General features: G+C 38.6%; 1 protein-coding gene across 1 annotated transcript in view; it reads right to left on the bottom strand.

Annotated features, from left to right (window-relative positions):
* The window catches only part of TRIM24 (tripartite motif containing 24), a 64,220-nt gene that overhangs the window by 2,640 nt on the left and 38,568 nt on the right, over positions 1–23,012 (bottom strand). The window contains exons 8-18 of the mRNA XM_037387532.1: positions 20,551–20,668; positions 16,983–17,248; positions 16,175–16,339; positions 14,427–14,606; positions 11,519–11,651; positions 10,305–10,377; positions 8,159–8,327; positions 7,282–7,595; positions 4,074–4,206; positions 2,606–2,680; positions 1,193–1,342 (exon numbers count right to left, since the gene is read on the bottom strand). Of these exons, the coding sequence (XP_037243429.1) occupies positions 1,193–1,342; positions 2,606–2,680; positions 4,074–4,206; positions 7,282–7,595; positions 8,159–8,327; positions 10,305–10,377; positions 11,519–11,651; positions 14,427–14,606; positions 16,175–16,339; positions 16,983–17,248; positions 20,551–20,668 (1,776 nt within the window). The remainder of the gene's footprint in view (positions 1–1,192; positions 1,343–2,605; positions 2,681–4,073; positions 4,207–7,281; positions 7,596–8,158; positions 8,328–10,304; positions 10,378–11,518; positions 11,652–14,426; positions 14,607–16,174; positions 16,340–16,982; positions 17,249–20,550; positions 20,669–23,012) is intronic.

The following is a 23,012-nucleotide window of genomic DNA, read 5'->3' on the forward strand; positions in this document are numbered from 1 at the left end:
TCAGCAGTAAGGATGGCACCTGTGGAACACACCTTCCCAAAGAGCACAGGCCTGCAAAACAGAGGATGAGGACAGATCTTTTGGCCAACACCCCCAATGACTGTTCTCTCTGATGGATCATCACAGAAGACAACTGCAAAAGGCAACTGCCTGGGTTCTGAAAGCTATATAAAGAGATTCTAAACCCCCTTGAATCCTGACTGAAAAAAGTAAACCCAGAAACAGAAGTTGGGTTATGCTCTGAAACATATAGGTGTGCCTTCAGTCTGTTAAAATGTTTTGGAATAACTGCTGGAAATGTTAGAATTTCTCAAGCTTACAGACCTTTTAATTACGGTGAAAATATTACCAGGATAGCTGATGACTGTAGCCTGGAAGACTACCGAGTCCTAAAGTCTTTCATAGCCACCACGGCTGATCAGTTTCCTAAAGCAGAGATCACCATGACAGGAAGTATTCCCAGCTGTCAAGGGTGACTGCATGAGAACCTCATTGAAATCACTTAGAGAAGCCTTTATTCCCAAAATAATTTTCTCTCATTTTGTGGTCCACTCAGTACCTGCATCCCTTTTTCACCATGTGTTCCTTATGTGCAGTGAGGAATAATAGCAATCATTCAACATGCAACTAGAAATCATAAGGGTGAGGACAGCCTTCCCAGAATAAAAGTCCCGCTGAATTTAAGATCTGAGGCAAGAAGGACTAAACCAATTTTTAAATCAAATGCCCACCATTAACTTCTATGATAAACAATTTTCTTATTCTTTAGCTGCTGTCCTGCCATTCAGCTAACGTAGAATCGTAGAATTGTTTAGGTTGGAAAAGACCTTTAAGATCATCAAGCCCGAATGGTAACTTAGCGCTGCCAGGTCCACCACTAACCATGCCCCTAAGCACCACATCTACAACTCTTCTAAATACCTCCAGGGATGGTGACTCAACCGCTTCCCTGGGCAGCCTGTTCCAATGCAAGGCTTGACAACCACGTTTGTTACAATCCTCCTTCCTTCTATCTCCACTGCATAGTCATCTAACACCACAGTAGTTTCAAATGTGATCTCTGTTTTCACTGCAGTCTCATCATCAAAGTAAGTTTAACACAATAAATCGTGTTGTAAGTTGTACCCCCACTGCAATTTTCTGGAAAGCAACTAAGCCTACAAAACCTGGTAAAAGTATCTACTTTTCTAACCTCATTAAATTCAGCACAGTTTTGGAAAATCAGTCTGAAATCAGCCACAAAATCTTCTGGCTTTGTGTAGAATGAATTGGTCACTTCAAGTCTCTTCTTGATGGTTGACAAGTCCATAGGCTTTTTGATTATTTTGTAGTAATCAGGAACCTAAATGGAGAATAAATTTTTTTAACAAATGCAGTCATGATCATTGTTACTTATTGTTTTACAAACCTTTAGCTCTGAGGAAGAAGGCAAGGTTTAGTCTCATCTTCAAAGCACAATTGTAAGATATAACAATTGTACTTTCAACATACATGCAAACAGTTCCTGGAGTAACAGTGACATCCTAGTTTTGCTGGTAAAAATATACTCCTCCCAATGCCTATTTTAAAATAAAATAAAGACAAATGAAAAACCCCACCTACATTGACTACATACGATAGAGCAAATGATTTGGACATTATTTTTGGACGTAGTCAAATGAGACAACTATTAAGTTTCACTCTCAAGACTACCGTATGATAACTTTGGCAACCCACTCAAAGAAAGATGGTACATGGGTTGCTCAAAAAGAATTTTGGTCATGAAATATGTCCTTGGAAATGGTGGAAAATCTCAGTGATAACAATGACTTCGGCACTCAAATTGTGGTTGTAGGATTAAGGTTTATTCCTTCTTTAGAAATAATTAAAAATCAGAAAATAAGATACGATAGCCAATGATAGTATTTTTTAACTAGATTCACATTTTAAGATAAATGCTATAATACCTGCACTTAGTAATACATGACCATCATGTGATTAATCAATCTCTTGGCCCATTTCTTATTATCAGACTCTGTGGAATGTTTTTTGGAAAAATTATTATTCAAATGGAGTAGAAATGGTGTATAGGAGCACGTTATTTATTAATGAATTCTTTTCACATTGACTTGTCTTGAAGAACATAAAAGAGGTACTTTTCGTCTGATCACACAGGTAACTCTTCTGTGCATCCTTGGACTTCTAAAGTACCCAGGTATTGTTTGCCATTTTAAGCTAATAAATTTCACGTTAATAGTAAGAAATTCAATTTCATATTACTACTATGGAGCACCCTAATACTCAAAATCAGGTAATTTCTAAAAAACCCAAATGCATCCCAATTCACCTTTTTAGTAGTATCACTCAGCATTGTGAGACCAGCAGACAGTGTTAGAACTCACTTTTTGTGTCTTTTTCTTAGGGAATTTTCATAGTAAATCCCCTTCTCACCTAATGCTTCAACTTTTAACTCCCCTTCAGATAGTTTCAATAAAATTGAACATGTTTAATATGGTTAATGTCTGGGAAACTTGACTTCTGATAACGCACTGTGATAGGACATTAAAATGCCATTAGAAACATGCCAATTATGCTACTAACATAAAATGGAAAGTGAGGTACATACTGTGAGAGGAACTGGATCTTGAAAAGCAAGACTCATTTCATGACAGTAGAGGTAGAGCAGCAGTCTTTCGCACTTCTGTGTCAAGAAAAATATATACCCAAGTAATTAGAGAATCCTACACGATTTGTTCTGAAATAAACTACAGAAAATATGAAACAGATGCTCAGTACTCCCTCAGGCCATAAGCAGAAAAGTGAGCACAGAAACTGTATTTGGAAGCAAGATTAACAGTCATAACTAGTGGCCTACAGCATTCCTTCTCTGCAATAGATGCATCATTATCAACTCTCAAATGCATGCTATGAAACCTCATAAGTTACTAACAGTGTTATTCAGCATTTGCTGAGCCCAGCATACATTCCAGGGAATAAAAAAGCATGCGTGGCTCTTAGTGCTTTACAAATATTCAGAGACAGCAATAATATTTTTCCTGATCTGGGTATAACCACTCTGATAACTGCAAAGCCTACAGTGCTTTTTCTTAGCAGTGGGAAGGTGTATCTTTTCTTTGTGTATTCAAATATATTAAACCAGATCTTAGGCCTCGAAAGAGATTTTAAAAATCGTTTTTGTGTGATTTTAAGCTTGCTGATCCTTTATCAGAGTATTTACAGGACTTACATTTTCATAGCTTACATTTAAAGCAAAATACGCACAGAGCTAGCTTTTTTCCTTTCAGATAGCAGCACTTGTAAATAATGGTTCTACAAATAGACTAAGACCCCAAATAAGACAATAATTTCAGTGTATTTACACAAGTTGCCAACTGAAGCCAAGTAATACACTGCTGAAAGTTTCCAATACAGCTCAAAACTGCTTTAAAAAAGTTTTGAATAATAATAACTACGAAGAAACAAGAAAAATCAAAAAAGGCAAAAACCCCCTCCAAAACTGCCAAGATTCCAAATGATTCTGTCAAGCAGTTCAACTGTCTGCTCAAAGGCACCATTTTTTCTTTTAATTTTTAGGGAAAGACAAGAATTGGGGATCCACTGTTTGCTTTGTAGCTTGTCCACCAGGAACATTCAAAGCTGCCGAAGGATAGCAGTTATTCCCAGAGACTTGTGTTAATCTCTGCAGGATCAGTATTGCATCTCTGTATATCTTCACTGAGAAAGAACCACCTTGATTTTTTAAAAGGATGTTGATAAAGTGCTTTAAAGACTAAAACCATTAGTTGATAACATCAATCTATGTCAAATTTGGAAAGCACAAAGAAAAAAATTCTCAATGCAATGTGACTGTGCACCAGCGCTCTGTTAGGAACAGCACTTGGCAATTCCTAGAACACAGTCCCAGATCACAACCACTTTTCAGACATCCAAGCATGTGTTGTTCAGCATGAAAGCTGTTATGATCTCTGAGCTTATTTAAAGAGTTTAATTCTCCTTTTTTGCCATCACTTTTTAAAAGATGCATACATTTCAGAATACAAGAGGCAGCAAGACAGTACTCATGTTAGCCTTACCCTACGGTCTATCGGTGCCAAACCCACAGTGTCTTCCAATTTTCTTTTTTCAGAGCTCTGAGCAGGTTTATCACAGTCATATTCAACTTCTGGCTTGGACAAATCCCGACAGAACGTACAAATCCACTCTCCGCTAAAGACAAACAGACACATTGACCTCAGTGGCGTAGCACGCTCTTGATAAAAGGCTTTCAACACATTTCTGGGTCAGTTCCTCATTTGTGGGGTGATTTTTTTCTGCCTTGCATTGCTTTGTCCTTGCTGGTTTTTTAAACACTACAAAAGGCAGAGACTGCTGGTAAAAAAAGCTTTATTAGAACTTTGTTTCCTTTTTAATGCCACAGGCATCATCAGTGATGTCATAACAGAAAAATGGTTTTTCATAATAGACAGATGGTGTTTATCTTTGTCAGTACTGAACTGTTTCACTTGAGCATACAGGATTCAAGCAAAGCAGTATTAAGAGCTCTGTTTCCTATCTACAGACTGAAGGAATCATATAGGCCAAACAGAAGGAAAAGTGTTAATATGATATGGCAAGAACTATATATTCTTTCTACAAGCTTGATCTACAACATATTACTGCTCTACATAGATCACCCTAGACAAGATTTTTTTTTTGAAAACTGGAAATTCTTTAGTCCCTAAAACTTCCAGATGTGCCTGATAATATCAGCTGGTCTAGGAAAATCCTATAAATTTAAATGACAGCATTAATATTATGAAAAAATTATTTCTGCAAGCTACAGTCACTGATTCTCTATTACAATTTGTGAACGTCCCAGTTTTGAAAAATGTATGAAGAGTCCATGTTTTTAATATAGTTCTCCACAAACAAAGCAACTTGCATGGCTGCAGATAACCACAAGAGGGCTGAATTGTACTTCTGAGACTGCAGAAAGAATTCAGCAATAACCAGTTAGGCGATCTAACTGCATGTGTTTACTCAGAGGTGTGTTATAATAACATCTTTGTAAATGGGAAATAGTTTCTGCAGCACCTTTTAATTCATTTCGATAGTAAGGCTGAAGACCTTTAAAGTTAAAAGAAAAAAAAATCTTATTGTTTTTTATTCAGAGTAATCCCAAGACTTCCACCATGTGCTAGTTTTAGCATACAGTAGTGGTTAAAGGGCATTTTACCTCAGAGACTTACACCCTCTAATGTCTTAACTTGATGAAGTTACTTATATGACAGCTTCACCCCTGTGCTCGGACTAGTATCACAGAAATGATGTAGTAGACATACAAAAATTGATACAGGCCATGATCTAAAGATCTTACGACAGAAGAAAATAAGAAACACAGGAATGATGGAGGAATGACGTATTTAAATATCCAAGAATCAGGAAGAGTGTGGTGGGTTGGAGTGAAGAAAAAAAGATGCAGTGACCTTGTGAATCTATAGGGAAACAGTGATAGGACAAGGGGTAATAGTTTTAAATTAAAGGAAGGTAGATTCAGGCTAGATATAAGGAAGAAATCTTTTATAATGAGAGTAGTGAAACACTGGAACAAGTTGCCCAGAGACGCTGCAGATGCTCCATCTCTGGAAACATTCAAAGTCAGGTTGGATGGTGCTTTGAGCAACCTGATCTAGTTGAAGACAACCCTGCTCATTGCAGGGGGTTGGACAAAATGACCTTTAAAGGTCCCTTCCAACCCAACCCATTCTATGATTCTATGAAATCGTTTTATTCACCTGAAGCAAGAACAAAAAGCAATTATGAAAGAAGTAGCCTGACATTGCTGACGTAACAAAAAAGGAATTATTTTGTGTGTTTGAAGGAACTAATGCTAAGAGACCAAAGTTTGTTAAGCAGACAGCTACAGCTGAAAAAAAACCCCAAACCAATCCACAAAGATGAGAACAAAAACCTCATACATATGAAGCCAGGAGGAAACAAGCTAATTGTCGTTCTGAAGCCCAGGAAAACACGCACTTGTATTAATTAATATGTACGCTTACAGATCTGAACACTTGTCAGAAAAGTTGGTTTTGGCTCCCTTGCCCCTAGACATCGTCATTTCAGTTTCCACAGAACAATCCAGTAAAAAAGAGACATTTTAAAGACTTAATTCTTGAAGCTTTAATTTTAATAAAAACAAAGACTTGTAAATACATATTTATCTACCTGCTTAAAGATTTTTTTTTGTCTTGTCAGAAAGGCATAAATGTTTACGTGTTTACTGTAACTTTACTGAGTTTTGCTTATGGCTCAAAGCTGTAACATAGTCAACCTTTACTTTTTTAAAAAATATCAACTCTAAAGTTTCAAAAGGTAAGAACAACATTTTATGCCATTGAATAGTGGCATAAAATTATGGCATTGAAATGCCATTTCAAGTGACATTTAAAAGAGCAGGTATACTTGTGGAAGTATGCTAGTTCAGAGTAGCACAGAGATGATAAATGTATGAAACTAAGTTGTTACCCAAATATTTTACATCAGCAAACTATGCTGATATTTAATAAGTAAAGCTAATATTTATAAAAGCATTAAACAATGAGCATGTTATGACAGATGTTTTTATCCTTTAATACTAATAAGCTTATTGCATGGCATTTCCAAGTTGGAACATTGCTAAATGCCATTTATTTTAATCAAAGACACTAATTCCAGAAGCAAATGTCAGTAATGCTTATAACCACAACCTATTTTAAGACTTTATTTTGAAACTCAAGAAACTGAGTAGTTGTTTTGTAACAGCCAATCAAGAAAGCCTACTGCTTGTTTCAGCATCGAAGGAGATGTTACTAGAAGACGTCAGTCACTACATCTGATGCTTGGAGTGTAGTCATGTTTAGCACTATAGTAAATAATATATTTAATATGATATTAGCTTAGATATTTCTATTATCATTATCATTATTGTTATGTAAAACCTTTCTGTCACTCTTAAAAAATTTTTATGACAGATTGGTAATTCTGTGGCCCAGTTTTAATAATAGATGCCCTAGATTTAAGTGATCTCGCTTAATTGTCAAACTAGCGAAGAATTTTATTATAGATTTTGCAGTCACAACAAAGTTAAACTGAAGTTTCAATATAAATTCCAATTATCACCAGTTAATAAAACTTCTGGATTCAAGACTTCAAAGACGACACTGCTTCCTTTGAGACTGACACTTCTTGTACTGGGTTTTCCAATGCAAAGCTTATGTCTTTTAATGCAAGTTTAGATGGAATTAAAGGGGTCATAATTACCTTGGAAAGCTCATCAATGTAGGGACATGACAAGAAAGATGGAACACTTTGGGACACTTCTCACAGCAAAGGAGCTCCCCTCCATTTTGACATACTGCACACCAATCTTCATTGGGATCATCCTCTTTTCTGCCCTCCCCAATGTGGGAGGGTCCTATCCACCCTGTCTTCCCACTGGATGTGTTCTCCTGCAGTATCCCTGGCTGATCATCTGTGCTGTCTGGTGCATCTGTTCTTACGACCGCTTCATCAGAAGTGGAATTATGATTGCTATCTAACAGCAACGAAGTAAGTATGCTTCTTGAAAAGGTGGCCTGTAACAAGAAACGAAGGAAGCTAGGCTGTAATGTTTATGCACATTTACATGACCCCAACAACAAGTAAACTGACCAGAATAACAAACTTACATGCAAGCAGCCATACAAGTTTGCAACATGCATGCAAAAATTACTATCATACTATAACATCAGATAACTAACCACAAGAAATTAGCTATGAAAGGCTATTTACTGCTCTACTAATTAAAAACCTAATCTGTGGTGCCCCCAAAGTCTAGCGACCTTATTTAAGTGTATTACTGCACGATGATTAGAAACACTTCCTAGCACCACACGAAAATATGATGTTTACAAGCTATTTCCGGCCTGCCTAGGTTTTCAATGGATAAAAGCAGCGTGATTGCACCAGTTAATTATTTGAACTGGCAGAAGAGCTAGTTTGATTTTGACTTTCACCTCTTCTTTTTACTTAGCTTTATAGTTTTCCCCTGAAGAACAGGGGATTATTAATAAACAGATTATGAATAAATTATTTTATTCCTCATAAATGCAAAATACCCTCCAAATAGAAAGGAGATCTTTATAACTGTTAATATTACATTTCGAGGCCTGGATTCCTCATCCGTTTCTTGCTTCACTATAACAATTGGGAAATCAAAGTTCTCATTTGGTGCACTTGATTCCTGTTTAATTCTGATCGGCTCCAACATAACAACCGGGACTTTGTGTGTAGAATCAGCTCCTGGTGGCCTGCTGGAGGAGCCAGAACTGTAAAGGACAGAAAGAGGCAGGAAAAAATGGAAAATAATAAGAGTCAAACCTGGACACCTTTTGTACACTGATGCTTTCCAACACCTCAGGATGCTAATCCATTTTGCTGCTTTGAATCCTGAGCACTACAGTATTACTATTACAGAGTACAACATCCAAGTTTATTTACATTACAAATTAAAGGCATTACAAAAAGGGAAAATTTTAATGGTGCAGTTCCAGAACTAGAGAATTATTCATGGTTTGACTTCCCGTTACTGCAAGATTTGCAGATAATCTCCATTTCTTTTACGTCATAGACAAAAAAGCACTGCTAGTGAACATCAACCCACTTTGGAGGAGACGCAGTTGTATTTCGGGGAAGGTCAGTGTTTCTCCAGAGCTGAACTGATCATTGCAAACTGCACAATAGAACAAGCTAGATAAAACACATATTTAAAGTTTCTTGGAAGAGTTTCTCACAGCCTTGCAGGTCTGCCTAAACTATGGCCCTACTTTTAGAACTAGATCTGTCTTGCATCATGTGTTTAGTCATAGTAGGATGAGAATGGACAATCCACCTCAAAAATGCCACCTTATTTTTTTTTTCATAATAACAAAGAATTTTAGATCTAATAAAATTCAAGCAGTAGCAGATAGAATCATTTTCTAAATGCAAGTAAAAGACTCTTCAAATATTTAATCATTTCATAAGACTCCTTCACAGAATTTACCACATAAATGGAGTAGAGCAAAGGGTATTCTATATTAAAAAGCATCTGCATTTCCAATTAAAGTAGGATGGATGTCATCTGATTTTTCTCTGCATGAAAAATTAATCTCATGTCAGATGCATGCTCTAATTTATTGGAACACATTAATGGATCTGCACTCTTCAAACAACACGGTGTAAATCTATTTGTTCATTAATATTCCATCACTAAGGGATAAAAAACATTTGTGTAGACTTACAGTAGATATCTAGTGCTCACTTAACTAACTGTATTATGGCAGAAAATTCTTAATAACTTTCTTTGTAACATTAGTTTCTTAAATCTGAAGTCATTTATAGTTCCAGGAGGACTTTCAACATGCAACTTTTTCCTTTAGCTGATTTTTCCAAATTTGAAACCTAATTTAGAATTGGCATACTTTTAATAACACCAACTTAGCCATCATTTACAGAGTTAAAACATTTTAAAATGTGCTAGTAATACATTACAAATGAAATTAATACTTTTTGAATGCAAGGAGTGCTGTAATAACCATCAGGCCTGGCCTGTTAACAGAGGTGGTGAGTGTCATGGTTTAACCCCAGCCAGCAACTCAGTACCACACAACTGCTTGCTCACTTCCCCATGACCTCCTCCCCCCGGCTGGGATGGGAGAGAGAATCAGAAGGTGGTAAAACCCGTGGGTATACATAAGAACAGTTTAATAACTGAAATAAAGTAAAAATAATAACAAGAATTGTAATGAAGAGGAGAGGGAGAGAGAGGAATAAAACCCGAGGAAGGGGAAATAACCCCCAAGTGATGCACGATACAACTGCTCACCACCCACTGACCGATACCCAGCCAGTCCCAAAGCAGGAATTGGCTGCGCCCAGCCAGCTCCCCCCAGTTTATAAATGCTGAGCATAATGTTCTATGGTATGGAATATCCCTTCGGCTAGTTCAGGTCAGCTGTCCTGGCTGTGTTCCCCCCCCAGCTTCTTGTGCACCTGCTCACTGGCAGAGCATGGGAAACCGAAAAGTCCTTAAGAGTAAGCACTACTCAGCAATAACTAAAACATCAGTGTGTTATCAACAATATTCTCACACTAAACCCAAAACACAGAACTGTACCAGCTACTGGGAAGAAAATTAACTCTATCCCAGCCAAAACCAGGTCAGTGAGGCAAATTGACTTCTATATACATTAATGAGAGAAGAGATTGAGGCATGTTGTATGGAGGTGGAAGTTACATTTTCTTCTCTCCCACTCTTTCCTTACCTCTCTCTGCTCCCAACACTGGAGGCACTGGGTGAACGAATTGGAGGGTGTATGTTTGTCACACTGACTCCTCCTAGGATAGAAGAATCAGATTAGAACAAAACACAGTTCTGTGCCACGTCTGAGATTTGACTCAGAGAACTCAAACAGGTTTTGGGGAAAATTTCTCCTGCAGTGTCATTTATTTAACCCATATCTCATTTAAACAAATTTATGAGAGGATGAGAAGCATGGGATAATAGGGGGAAGGAGAGGACTAAAAAAGGGCGCACTGCATGTAAGCAGGCTGACAGGTCAGTACCTTTGCCTGGCTGACCACTCCACCTGATTGCTGCAGTTTGTTTTGTCTTACCTTATTACATTCTAGGAGATCTGCTAGGAAACTTTAAGCCAGATGAGCCAGCAAGTAGGAAGTCTGGGACCAGGTATGAGAGAGACCAAAGGTCTGGGGACAAGATAGCTGAAAGACTTGTGAAGGACATCTTTGCTGAGCACTGGTCCTGAGAAACCAGAGTGGGCTGTCTGTGAATGCATTATCCTCCTGTCTCAGCTAATCTGCCCAAGTGTGTGAATGCCATGCAAGTACATGAACGTTACACGAGTGCTTATTGGGAATTCATGTTCACTACATGAGCATAGCCTCACTACAGATCAGATCAGGAAATGGGAGTAAGGAGCAGCTGCTGATTGCCACCAGGCATGGTGACAGGAATCCCCTGGGTCCTTCAAGTCTACCACATTTAGCTACACATAACAGTAACTTCTCTGGTCAAGTTCTGTCAGTGCTGCTCTACCCTTCCAGTGAAAAAAATTTTCTAATGTCCAAAGTGAACTTCCCAAGTCACCATTTGTAGCCACTGTCTCCTGTTACATCCTGTCTTGCTTTTTAAATACTTGCCTCTTACCACAGCTTCTAGGTTTTCATTTGGAGTACCCCTAAGATTGCCGTTTTTCTATGGATTTCTATGCAATTTGCTGAAATCTGCTGTTTTTCCCTCCATGGTTTTTTAAGATCTGGGCACTTACCTTTTGTTCACAATGCTAAAATAGTCTCTTTACCTCCTACGAGGATTTCTACAACTTTGCCTTCATTTTCATATTTCTTGTCTTCAATATAAAATACAAGTAACTAATTCTGATATCATTGTTTAAATGGCTGCATTAGATTATTCTATTATAATACTTAACAGAAAATTGCACCACATTCCAATTACCTGAGAGGCCTGGTGATGGTACCGATGAATTTGGTGACTGCACAGTTCTGTTCAAAGGGGGTTTTGGCTGATTCTGCTCTGCCGTGCCATCCTTCCTTACGTTATCCAGTGTGATGTTTCCTGAACAATCAATCTAAAACACGGGGAAGAGAGGGGAAGCAGTTAGTGTTGAGAGGGGGGAAAAAAACCCCACAACAAAATCCCACTCCATGCCTCTGCCATACTGTTATTTTGAAGATAAAAACCAAAAGGCATTCCGCCTAACTTTAGCCACCCAAAAATTGAGGCCGTTACTTTAAAACGGATCATCTTACTTTCTCTAAAAAGAAAAGAAATGCCCAAATCTAGTGCTTCATTTTAAGATCAGATGATTCTGTAAGTGCCAATTTTTCTCCATCAGCTACAGAGAAGGCTTACATCAGACAGGTAGCTTTCACACATTGAAGTAAGAGATGAATTCTTATCTCCACACTTTCTTTTGACATGTTCATATACTCTATATATACACTCTATAAAAGCAATATACCTTAATCCACCAGTGTTTGACAGGACTGGAAAAAACCTCAAAGGACATCCTTATACATGAGCTCAGGAAGTGTGGATTAAATGAGTGGGCAGCGAGCTGGGCTGAGAACTGGCTGAATGGCAGAGCTCAGAGGGCTGGACCAGCAGCACAGAAGTCTGTAGCCAGTGGTGTTCCCCACGGGTCAGCACTGGGTCCGGTCCTGCTCAACTTACTTGTGCATGACCTGGATGAAGGGACAGAGTGTGCCCTCAGCAAGTTTGCTGAAGATACAGAGCTGGGAGGAGCAGGTGATACAGGTGATACACCAGAGGCTGTGCTGCCATTCAGCGAGACCTGGACAGGCTGGAGCGTTGGGCAGAGAGGAACCTGATGGAGTTCACCAAAGGCAAGTTCAGGGTCCTGCCCCCAGGGAGGAACAGCCCCACGCACCAGCACAAGCTGGGGCTGACCTGCTGGGAGGCGGCTCTGCGGAGAAGGACCTGGGAGTCCTGGTGGACAGCAAGTTGCCCACGAGCCAGCCGTGTGCCCGTGTGCCCAAGGTGGCCAGTGGGACCCTGGGCTGCATCAGGAGGAGCATGGCCAGCAGGTGAGGGAGGTGATCCTGCCCCTCTGCTCTGCCCTGGTGGGGCCGCACCTGGAGTGCTGTGCCCAGTGCCGGGCTCCCCAGTTCAAGGGAGACAGGGAACTGCTGGGGAGGGTCCAGCAGAGGGCTGCCAAGGTAATTAGGGGACTGGAGCATCTCCCTCGTGGGGAAAGGCTGAGAGAGCTGGGCCTGTGGAGCCTGGAGAGGAGAAGGCTGAGGGGATCCTATCAGTGTCTACTAATATCTTAAGGGCGAGTGCCAGGAGGATGGGGCCAGGCTCTTTTCAGTGGTGCCCAGTGACAGGGCAAGGGGCAACGGGCACAAACTGCAACAAAGGAAGTTTCCATGAGGAAAAACTTCTTTACCTTGAGGGTAACACACCGCCAGAACAGGCTCCGCAGAGAGACTGTGGGGTCTCCTTCTCTGGAGACATTCAAAACCTGCCTGGATGTGACTGTGCAACCTGCTGTGGGTGAGCCTGCTTTAGCAGGGGGTTGGACCAGATGATCTGCAGAGGTCCCTTCCAACCCTGACCGTTCTGTGACAGTTCTTTCTGTCCCACATACATTCTGGGCAGGTGCCATGCATATTGACTCAAAATGCAAACAGCAAACCAACACTTGCTCTTTCCACCCACAGCCCAGGCCAGACAACTGAACTGTCGGGCTCCCAATTTACCATTCTAACTTTCTGTAAAAATTACACATTCTGGTTTGATAAAGAGAAATGACCTTTTTAAATGTTAGGGTTTTTTGCAATATATATGAGATTTATGGTAAGAAAATAGGTCACCTTGCTATCAGTTTTCTCAATTACCAGATGCCTCAAAAATCCACTGGTATCAACTTCATTGGCCACTGAAATTTCTATTTAAAAGCTAGACTTAGCTGAAGTGGATGCAGAAGTCTCTGCTAGGTCAGCATATCTACAGGGATTTGGGCCATGTATCTTAATAGCACAAACAACCATATAGAAGTAGAAGAGTTCACAATACTGTGCACAAAAATCAGTATGCTAAAATGTCTCACATAGTTTTATGATCGCGCTGTGTAGTTCACCTTTTAAGCCTGACAGATACTGTGATTCTGTACTGTATGTACTCTTAGAAAATACAACACTTATCTGTGAGTTTATTGGTGAGAACAAGACAGCTAGGAGACACAAGGAGTTAACAGCAAGTTATGACTAGAAAACCATGACGTTTCAGATACCTACAAAACCTTAGACCACAAAAATAGGCTTGGCAGTTATTTGAAAGAATGAAGCCAAATAATTAAAACTCAGCAGCTCTAATGTGGATCTCTGACAAACACCAATCAGAAGAAACTATGAAAAGAAGTTTAGAAGCTTAAGGAAAGATGATCTTATGATGTTCCTTCTATCACTGGCTCACAGGCATGTTAGAAGATAACATGAAGAAAAAAGTAGCAAAAGGGAAAGATATAAAAATAACATCAGCAAACCAGTGCTATCTATGCACACTGGTAAAAGAAAGCTAAGCTAACGCATTTTTTTAGCATCGTTATGGGGGGCGGGGGACAAATATACTGCATCCAAGCAAACAAGTCCAATTACAATTTCAACCTGCAAAGTTATTTTTCTTAGTTGTCCTAACTGCTGTCTCCCAGAAGAGTTCTGAATATTGCCGGAAACACGTAGGTAATCCTGCATCGCTGTTTTCTGGAACTGCCTCACTCTGACAAGCAGAGCAAGAATTTCAGTCAAATGTTTCTACTTCTTACAAACATTAAGACTTACTTCAAATAGAATCCATAAAACTGTTCTTATGTTACACTTACATCAGGAAGAGATGGTAGATTGTAGGAGCTACCCACTGGAGAACTCAAATCTATCACAGGGGGACCGTATGTCTTCCCATCACATCCTACAGCACTCGTGACTGTGGGGCTGGATGGAGTAGATGTTGTGCTGCTTGCAGTTGAAAGCGCAGTTGAAGTTTGTCCACTACCAATCTGCCACTAAAAAGAAAAGACGATAATCCACAATTCAGCATTGTTGTTTGGGTTTTTTTTTTCAACAGAGCACATCAATTGCATATACCAGTTCTAACTCAGCAGTTAAACAAGCAGCTTGGTTCAGGAAGCTGAATCCTGATTTACTCTGAAGTTATCTGATTTCAAGAACCAATCTTAAAAGACAAAGGGAGATGACAAGTAGTTGAAAACTATTCACAGAAGAAATGAACGTGAATTCAAAGCTGTATCTCAATGTTAAGTGTCTATTAATATTTTATGCTGCATCGACAGTGTTGTGGGAGAAATGTAACAGTTTTAGTGAAATAAAAGCATTACAGATAATAGGCTGAATGCACAACTGCTCCAGTGCCTTATTAAGTAAATAGCTATAGTGTCACTTGGATGGCATCAAGTATTTCATGTTGTGCTTCCCTTAACAACTTAAAGTGATTAAGAATTTGAAATGCTGGCTGGATCTCCACCCACATATACGCTTAACACCATGATATGAAGTGCACAGTCAAGTCAGACTAAATTTCTTTCTCATTTAGACATATGCAGTTTTCAATGACTTTAATGGAATTTCATGGCAACCACAGGCAAAATTTGACTCTGCTAAAATCCTTTTTAGTCAGTCATTCTATTTACTGGTTTCTAGCTTCAGAAAGAAATTACTAGATAATGAAAATACTTGAAAGAAAGGCTTGCAGACAGGCCAATCTTCTTTTCAGAGGCACAGAATAGAAATGACTTAGTTTTTGTCACTACAGGTTCTCTTAGATACTGTACTGCTTGCTTCAATTTAGTTGGAATTAGTTGTCTGACATCATAAGCATTGCAAACATGAAAGGTGTTACTCTGCTTCTCAGGTCACAGATCAGATTCATTTGATTCTGGCCTGCTTACCTCTAGTGACATGGTTTTCTCTTTCCTTCCACATACCTAACTCCTCATGTGTTAATATGCTCTTTAATGAAGATTTGCCTTCCTGAACATCCAGAAAACATATGACACTTTTGCTTCTTCTGCCCCATTTCAACTGCTGATTAGCTGGGTATTGATCAGTCTTACACAGCAGAGGTCCCACAGTTGTGGACTTTCTTTTCTCTCCTCATCTGCAAAAGTTCAGATTTGGCATACTCTAGAGAATGGTGGCAGCTACAGCTTTTTAGTCAAGCTTTTACCTGGTTCCTAGTGAAGTCAGTAACATCAAGCTAAATAGTGGGATTTTCTATTTTGTCTATTCACTGATTGTAGCGTGCAGACCATGGCCATATTAAGTTTTGCACAAGCAGCCAGAAATCACAGTAATAGCAAACAAAGGAAAGAAACACCTACACAGTACGCACAGTGGCTCACTTCCATAATGCTTCAGCTGCTTAGAACTGTCAAACTGAAAGAAACTTGACAGTTATCTCATTAAGAAAACCGTGGGTATCTTGTCATAGAGAAAAACGCAGTCTCTGTTCTAATTGAAAAGCACTCTAGAAACATAATATAAAAGTAAGATGATAAAAAGCACATTTGATTTTTTTTTCTACAGGCAAGTGAAAAAAGGAAAGAAGCTTTACCTGTTTTATAGCTTGCTGTGCCAAGAATGCCATTTGCAATGGGTTGGGCTTTATTGCTTGCCGTGGTAGGTTCTGATTTTGGGGAAATCTCATTTGTTGTGCAGGAAGAGATGAACCATTGGACTTGGAGCTATGATTCTGAAAATGAATCAAGCGCGGAGGTGCCTGCATGAAAACAAACAATTCTACAAGTTAGCTGACATCTATTCAATGTTCCAGAAATTTTTACCAACTCCAAGTAGCCTTTTAAACTTCTGAAACTCTTTAACAAATCAGATGCAAACTAATAGGATCATACCATTTATCTGAATGATCACACTACACATTGATTTTCAATGTTAAAAACAAAACCTGGTAGATGGTTTTGAATTATTCTAGTATAATAAATGCAGCTACATCACAGGAGCCAGTGAGAGTATCTCCAACTTTGAAAGTTACACAGCAGAATAACAGAGTTTTATGCAAAAAAAGCCTTGGAAGAAAATTAATAGCAGATTCACTTTTTAATCATTTGGCGAAAATACAAAGTATAGCTCAGTACTATATATGGTTGGATTCCATATGATTTTTTTTACGAACAAAAACAGGCTAAGTGCTACCACACATTTTACCAGACAAGTTTAAAATGCCCATTCAGTTCTCAGCAAAGAAAATGTTACCCAACCCATTTACATAGACATGTGCTGAAGGTGATGCTGTCTGAAGTTATGGATCTAGATTTAACTTCTTCTTTTGTTCTTATCTTTCTTTACTTTTTCCTTCAATGCCATGGAAAAAAGAGTCTTCTCTGGAAATAGTCATAACCTACCTGATGAGAAGCAGGAGGCTGCTGCATGGCTCCTGGCATTCTTGGATTTGGTAAACTTACTGGACCTGCTCTGCGTTGAGCTTGCTGCCTCTGAGCCATAACCTGTTGCTGCATATGCTGGAGTCGGAGCTGAGCTAAGCTTATCTGCGTTGGGAACTTCGACAGCTGGTTTGAAGGTAAACTGCCTGGTGGCTGTAAGTTTGTTTCCATCACAGGGCTCTTGGGCATATGTGGTGGGGTTTCTTTATCTTCAATTACTAAAGAACCTAGTTTAAACAAAATCAATACCAGAATACAGCAGTTAACAGAAATGCTATTTTTCACAGTTAGTTCCTTTTATATCATGTAGTCATCATTCATTACTGTAATGTAAAGAATGGATAAATGGGAGATAGAGACTCCATTTATTTTGTTCGCCTGAAAGAAAACGGTTGCATTTTATAGCAAACTGTCTTGTGCTGTAGCCTTCTCTATAGCTTCCAGAAGAGCACGGGAACAAAGTTTCAATGGGACAGAGTATCCTGAGCCAATCATTTGACAAAAAGTTTTAACTGTATCATAAAACTTAAAGGTACTGTGATTCCTTCTGGCCTCTGAGTCAACATCGTGGAATACTGAAATGATACTCTCAGTTGTCACACCCCACCAATTCTAGGATGTGATGGGCACCTCCAGGAGATGCTTTCTCTCTCTCCACTGACTTAGAAGGAAATTTGACTGGACAGTTAATTTTTAGAGATTAATGCTGGGTGAGAGATTTTATCTGAAGAGATATATAGTGTGATTACATGAAACTCAGGTAAAATTCAGGCTACCTCATCCAAGAAACATGAATTCCAACTAGAAGAGAGTTGATTTGATTCAGTGGAATAGCATATTGTTTGTACAGGAACAGACAAAGACGCTTTCTTTATTTAAAATGGAGTGAAGTAGGGAAAGTTGTGGTCCAAGACCAAGAGTTACAAAAATTCCAGTGTTCTGTAAAAGGTTGCACAACAGCTTTTCAATACAGTGGGAGATAAGACACCTCATACTCTCTTCTCTCCCAGACATTTAAGGCTGCTTCCCAGGAGAGTTCATTTCACGAGGTGGGCAACGCCACATGACAATTTGACAATCCCTATTACAGCAGAACTTGAAATCACCCTATGCCACTTCTCATATTCATCAGTTTCTGTGGATCCTGTGCAGTTTAGCCTGGCTCATTTTGGGATAGATTATCTGAACAAGAAAACTTCTTGCATTTTATAGTCCTCTTTTTCATCTCAAGAGCTGAGAAGCTATACAAGTAGCATGACTCTAGTCCCTATCTAGACACAGGCACAGAGGGAGTCTAGGCCAGCCAATTTACTGTAGTGCAGAGCAGGGCAGAAAGCTAACATCAACAATACTGTTTTCATATTGACACTTGGTAATTTTGGTGTTGCATACACTTTAATTAAGGTTCTACCACATCAGTCATTAACAAAAATATTAAATATGCTAAACAAAATGGAAAATACCTACCAACCTATTGCCTAATACCTTTCATTAATCCTGTAACAGGTCTAGTCAATGTTTCCCATAAAGTGAGCAAAGAAAAATGCAAATGAATAATACTGTTTCCCCTATACAGTTGTATTTTTTATTTCACTACAGTCAAGATGGATCTGTTTTATTTTCTTTCTCTAGAAAAGGAGTTACTTTGAAAAAGAACGGTATTGACTGTACTACACTCAACTATCAAACCCATACAGCACTTCTATTCTGTTCTCTCCAAGTCTAATTACAATTGCAAAAATATTTCCAGATTTAACATCTGTGGTATAGCTACTTACCCAAAGGTACTACAGAGAATGATTCCCTTCCATTATTCTAGAAAACTGTGGGCTATCATAGAATTTGTGGAATTAAAACAGTTGAAATGTTGTGATTTTTCTTAAATACATTCTGAAATCCATAAGACAATTATCCTATTAGTATAGAGATGTTAATCATATTGTCAACAACAGGCAGCCTAACTAGAATTCAAGCCATTCCCAAAGTAATCTGTTTCTTTACTCAGACTTTAGTGGTTCTTCAGTCTGGTTCATCTACAGAAACTGAACATGTCTGATCACAAATGTAACAGCATAAAGGCTGTGATTTCTGAAACCAGACAGATAAATGTATTCTGGTTTTATCCATCACTTAATTACAAGCACTCCTATGCTGATTGATATAGGTGCCATTTTTATTGCAGCACTTTTCAGAATTTAAGGGAACACATTTAGGCAGCTCATTAAATAAACAAAAAAGAGCCCCAAAACCAAACACAAGAAAAAGACCTCTCTTGACAAGCGTGGTCTCAGTTCATCAGCAGTTCACAGTTATCACCGCACAGCCTGACAGTTAATGTCTGGGAACAAGAGATTCACTTTAGATTCCTTTCCCAAAGAAAATTATTTACAAAGCAGGAACTTGGAGAATTTCCTTGCTAACCATGTAATGTCCTGGTGTATGGGGAAAGGTGCTTGCTGGCCTTAAAGCACTGCCATAACGCTTTCTTTCACTGCCTTTGTAGAGAAATGTGCATTTGCACCTCTCTGTACATTTGTAGAGCTCACTGCACTTTCTGATGAAAGGCAGTAGTCGTCCCACAGGTATCCTGCAAAGCATTCTACAGATGACAGAAAAACTCAAATCAAAGTAACAGTGGAGAATGAAAGGAAGCATGACAGCAGTAAAAATCCTCAAAAAGACCCCAAAGCTTTAATTCCTGCTCTTAAGCTGATGAGTTCCTAGGATGCTTATCTCCATTAAACTCAGGCTTTCAGGCAATCACACAAGCAGGCTACCTGAAAAGCTTCCAGGTTCTGGGATTCATCAGTATCATAAAACCCTAGCAACTTACAGCTGTTAAGATAAATGTGAAGACCAGTTTGGAGACTAGATCAAAACCTATTAGGATAATGAAGATGAAGTACATTTGCAACTCTGCTAAAAACATGCTTTCTCCTGAATTCCACCCCACAACTTCAGGAAAGGCAATCTAAAAGCCAGGAAACTGTCAAAAAGTAGTGTTCTCTTCCCTATTCTTCTTCATCATTCTCTCTTTCCTTTCATCTCAGTCCTCCAAGGCTTATTATTCAGCATAAGGGAGCAAATCGGGGCTCTTGAACATATGCTGCTGCTGCTGCTATGGGTTTCAGCTCGGGAAGATGAGACTGAAGTAGAAGAAAGAGCTGGAAGATGCAGAATGAGACTGACTTCTGGAACCCTTTCTTAAGATGTGAAGTAGAGTTATAGATTATGTTCCTTGTTTCAGAAGGCAGAGGACATGTGTATTGCCCAGGAAACTGAAAGCTGCTATTTTGACCATCACATATGCCATTCAAGCAAGGTAAGTTTGTTAATACTTTATCATAAGTATTCATAAGTAATACTTTTTCCCATACAACACTCTTCAAATGTCTTCTGCAGGTAAGGAAATAAATCTAACAAAGTAAACCAAGAAATGAATAGTGTGAAGGCTACTTATTGTCACAAAAAGAAAGCTGCTTCCCAAATAGGATAAGGATGCCAAAGGGCTAATAAAGTTTTATCATACCTAGATTGAAAATATTTTGAGCCCAGAAGCTAGGATCACAGTGAAACTGGATGGTATTGTTAGTCACTGGTGAAGCATCACACCTTGCTCGGAGAAGATACCGTAGTCGATATGTAATCTAGAACAGGAACAAACATAGATTTTTTTTTTCCTCTGGGGCTGGAGCCACGTACCAAAACAGCATAAGAGGTCTTGGAAAAAAAAACCCACAACACAAAACCATAACAACAACAAAAAAGCAGACACTCCACCCACCCCCTAGAAAACAACAGAAAGCTCTGAATGAGCCCCCAGAGAACTGAGGTGCACGATAGAGACATTTGTCCAAGGTACAAATAAAAAAGGTATTCTTAACATCTTTCCCTTATTCCTAAAATAGCTTTAAAATGCAATCAACTACTGCCAAAAAAAAAATCATTTTTTCTCCTCTACTGTAGAAATAAATATCCTTCTACAAATTTGGTCATTACATTGAATGACTTGAACGACTTACAAGTGAAGTTTCTTCTTACTGATTCACATAACCATTGCTGTATCCCCCCAAACCTATGTTAGTTCATTCATTTTTCTTTCAAATAAAAGTATCTCATCCTTTTGGGAACAAGTATCATCACAGGAAATTTTCCCTTTTATTAAATCTAAGTTTTCTTTGAGAGTCAAAGAATAGATTTTATAAACTTTGTCTTTGAAAACTCTCAGATTCAAAGATATTTTCAGACTCTTACAACTCCTTGGTTCCAAAGCACTGGACTACGATTACATCACACAAGCAAAATGTTCTACCAAATGCTCAGTATTTATCTAGTTCCTAGAAAGAAAATATTTTCTTGCAGTTGTTTCATAAGAAAAATCTAACACAGGCACTAATTTTAGAATAACACAGAGCAGATAGAGAAAAAATTTATAAGACTGCAACACTTTTCTTCTTGAATAACAGATTACTTCCAGGAAAAGGTCAAGAGACATACTTGGCAAAATCATCTTACCCCTTTAAAATGACACTAGTTATCTTTTACAGCAGTTTTGTAAGAGCTTCCAGTTTATGCATTTCTTCTTTCAATTTTAGGCAGGTCAGTTTTAGATCAGATACAAAAAACATTTAGACTTAAGTTTTTTTTTAATGGATATGGAAAATTTTAAGTGCACTAATATTTTGAATATAGATTTCCTGGGATTTCTGCATACACTACCGGAATCATATATACTACACTACAGAAATTCTAGTCACTTGTCCTGTCACCAATACCAGTTGCACACAGTTCTTGTCATAGTTCGTTCCATATATTTCTCCTATTGTGCACACACATATATTGTAGATAAATTCATGACTAGACTATCAGTAATAGTGGTAGCTACTGGTGTTATGTTTGTGCTAGAAGACGAGGCTGGGAAACTGATGTCTTTCTGCAAACAGTTTAGTGTGCTATTTCCCTGAAGTTGACACAGCCTCCTGGCTGTAAGTCTGCATTTAAGTCTGCTGAGCATTCCTCCTTCCTAGTTTCAAGTGGTTGAATATGCTGGAGCAAAAGTCTCACATGCTCCTCTATGCATCACTATTCAGGAACAGATTTCCCAGATGTCCACAGACAGGTTAGCTACTCAACTCCCAGGCAGCACCTACTTTCAGCAAAAAATCAGCTGCCTAAAGCTCAGCTGTTCTTTTGAAACATATTTCTCATCTGCTGAGGCTTTATGGGCTAGATGATCTTTTTCTTCAACTGTATGATGATAATTTAGAAAATTAAGATGCTGCAACATATAACTTGTTTTCTTACATAGCAGAAGTCCTTGCAGCAACACTAAGCAATTATAAACAACATGACTCAGTTTGATACCCTTTTTCTCTATTCAATTAAAAAATCTGAATTGCTGAGGCAGCATAAGGCGGGACAATGAATTTAACTACTTGAAGTTGATAAAACCAAGTAATATACCAGTATCTGCTCTAGCCTACAGCATTTTAATGGGTATTAAAAAAAGAAACACCACCACTAAAACCAAATAATATACCAGCATCTGCTCTAGCCTACAGCATTTTAATGAGTATTAAAAAAAAGAAACACCACCACCAAAACACAACAACAAACCCCCAAACCAACAAACCCATCCCCCAGTGGGTTCTCAACTAATCAATGAGAAAATAAAGAAAAAGCTTTGTGATCCAGTCATAGGAACTGGAAAAAATGATCTAGCGTCTTTCCTCAATATTGCCACAGATTTCCGTCATCAGGTTTGTACAACCTAGTAATCTCTGGGCAAATCATGGTCAGCTTTTTGTTTGTTTTTTATCTTAAGTCTTTTAGGATTTCTGTTCATCATGAGCAGTCAGCTTAGTGAGAGCACATGCACTGAGATCTTAAGGGTCATTATAGCATTGAAACATTTAGCGTCATAACTGTTTGCATGAAAAATCAAAAGCCTCAACTTAATTTTTATCAGTTTTTGAAGACTGTTAGTGGGAA

This window comes from Falco rusticolus, chromosome 5 (genome assembly GCF_015220075.1).
Source record: "Falco rusticolus isolate bFalRus1 chromosome 5, bFalRus1.pri, whole genome shotgun sequence".
Taxonomy (NCBI): domain Eukaryota; kingdom Metazoa; phylum Chordata; class Aves; order Falconiformes; family Falconidae; genus Falco; species Falco rusticolus.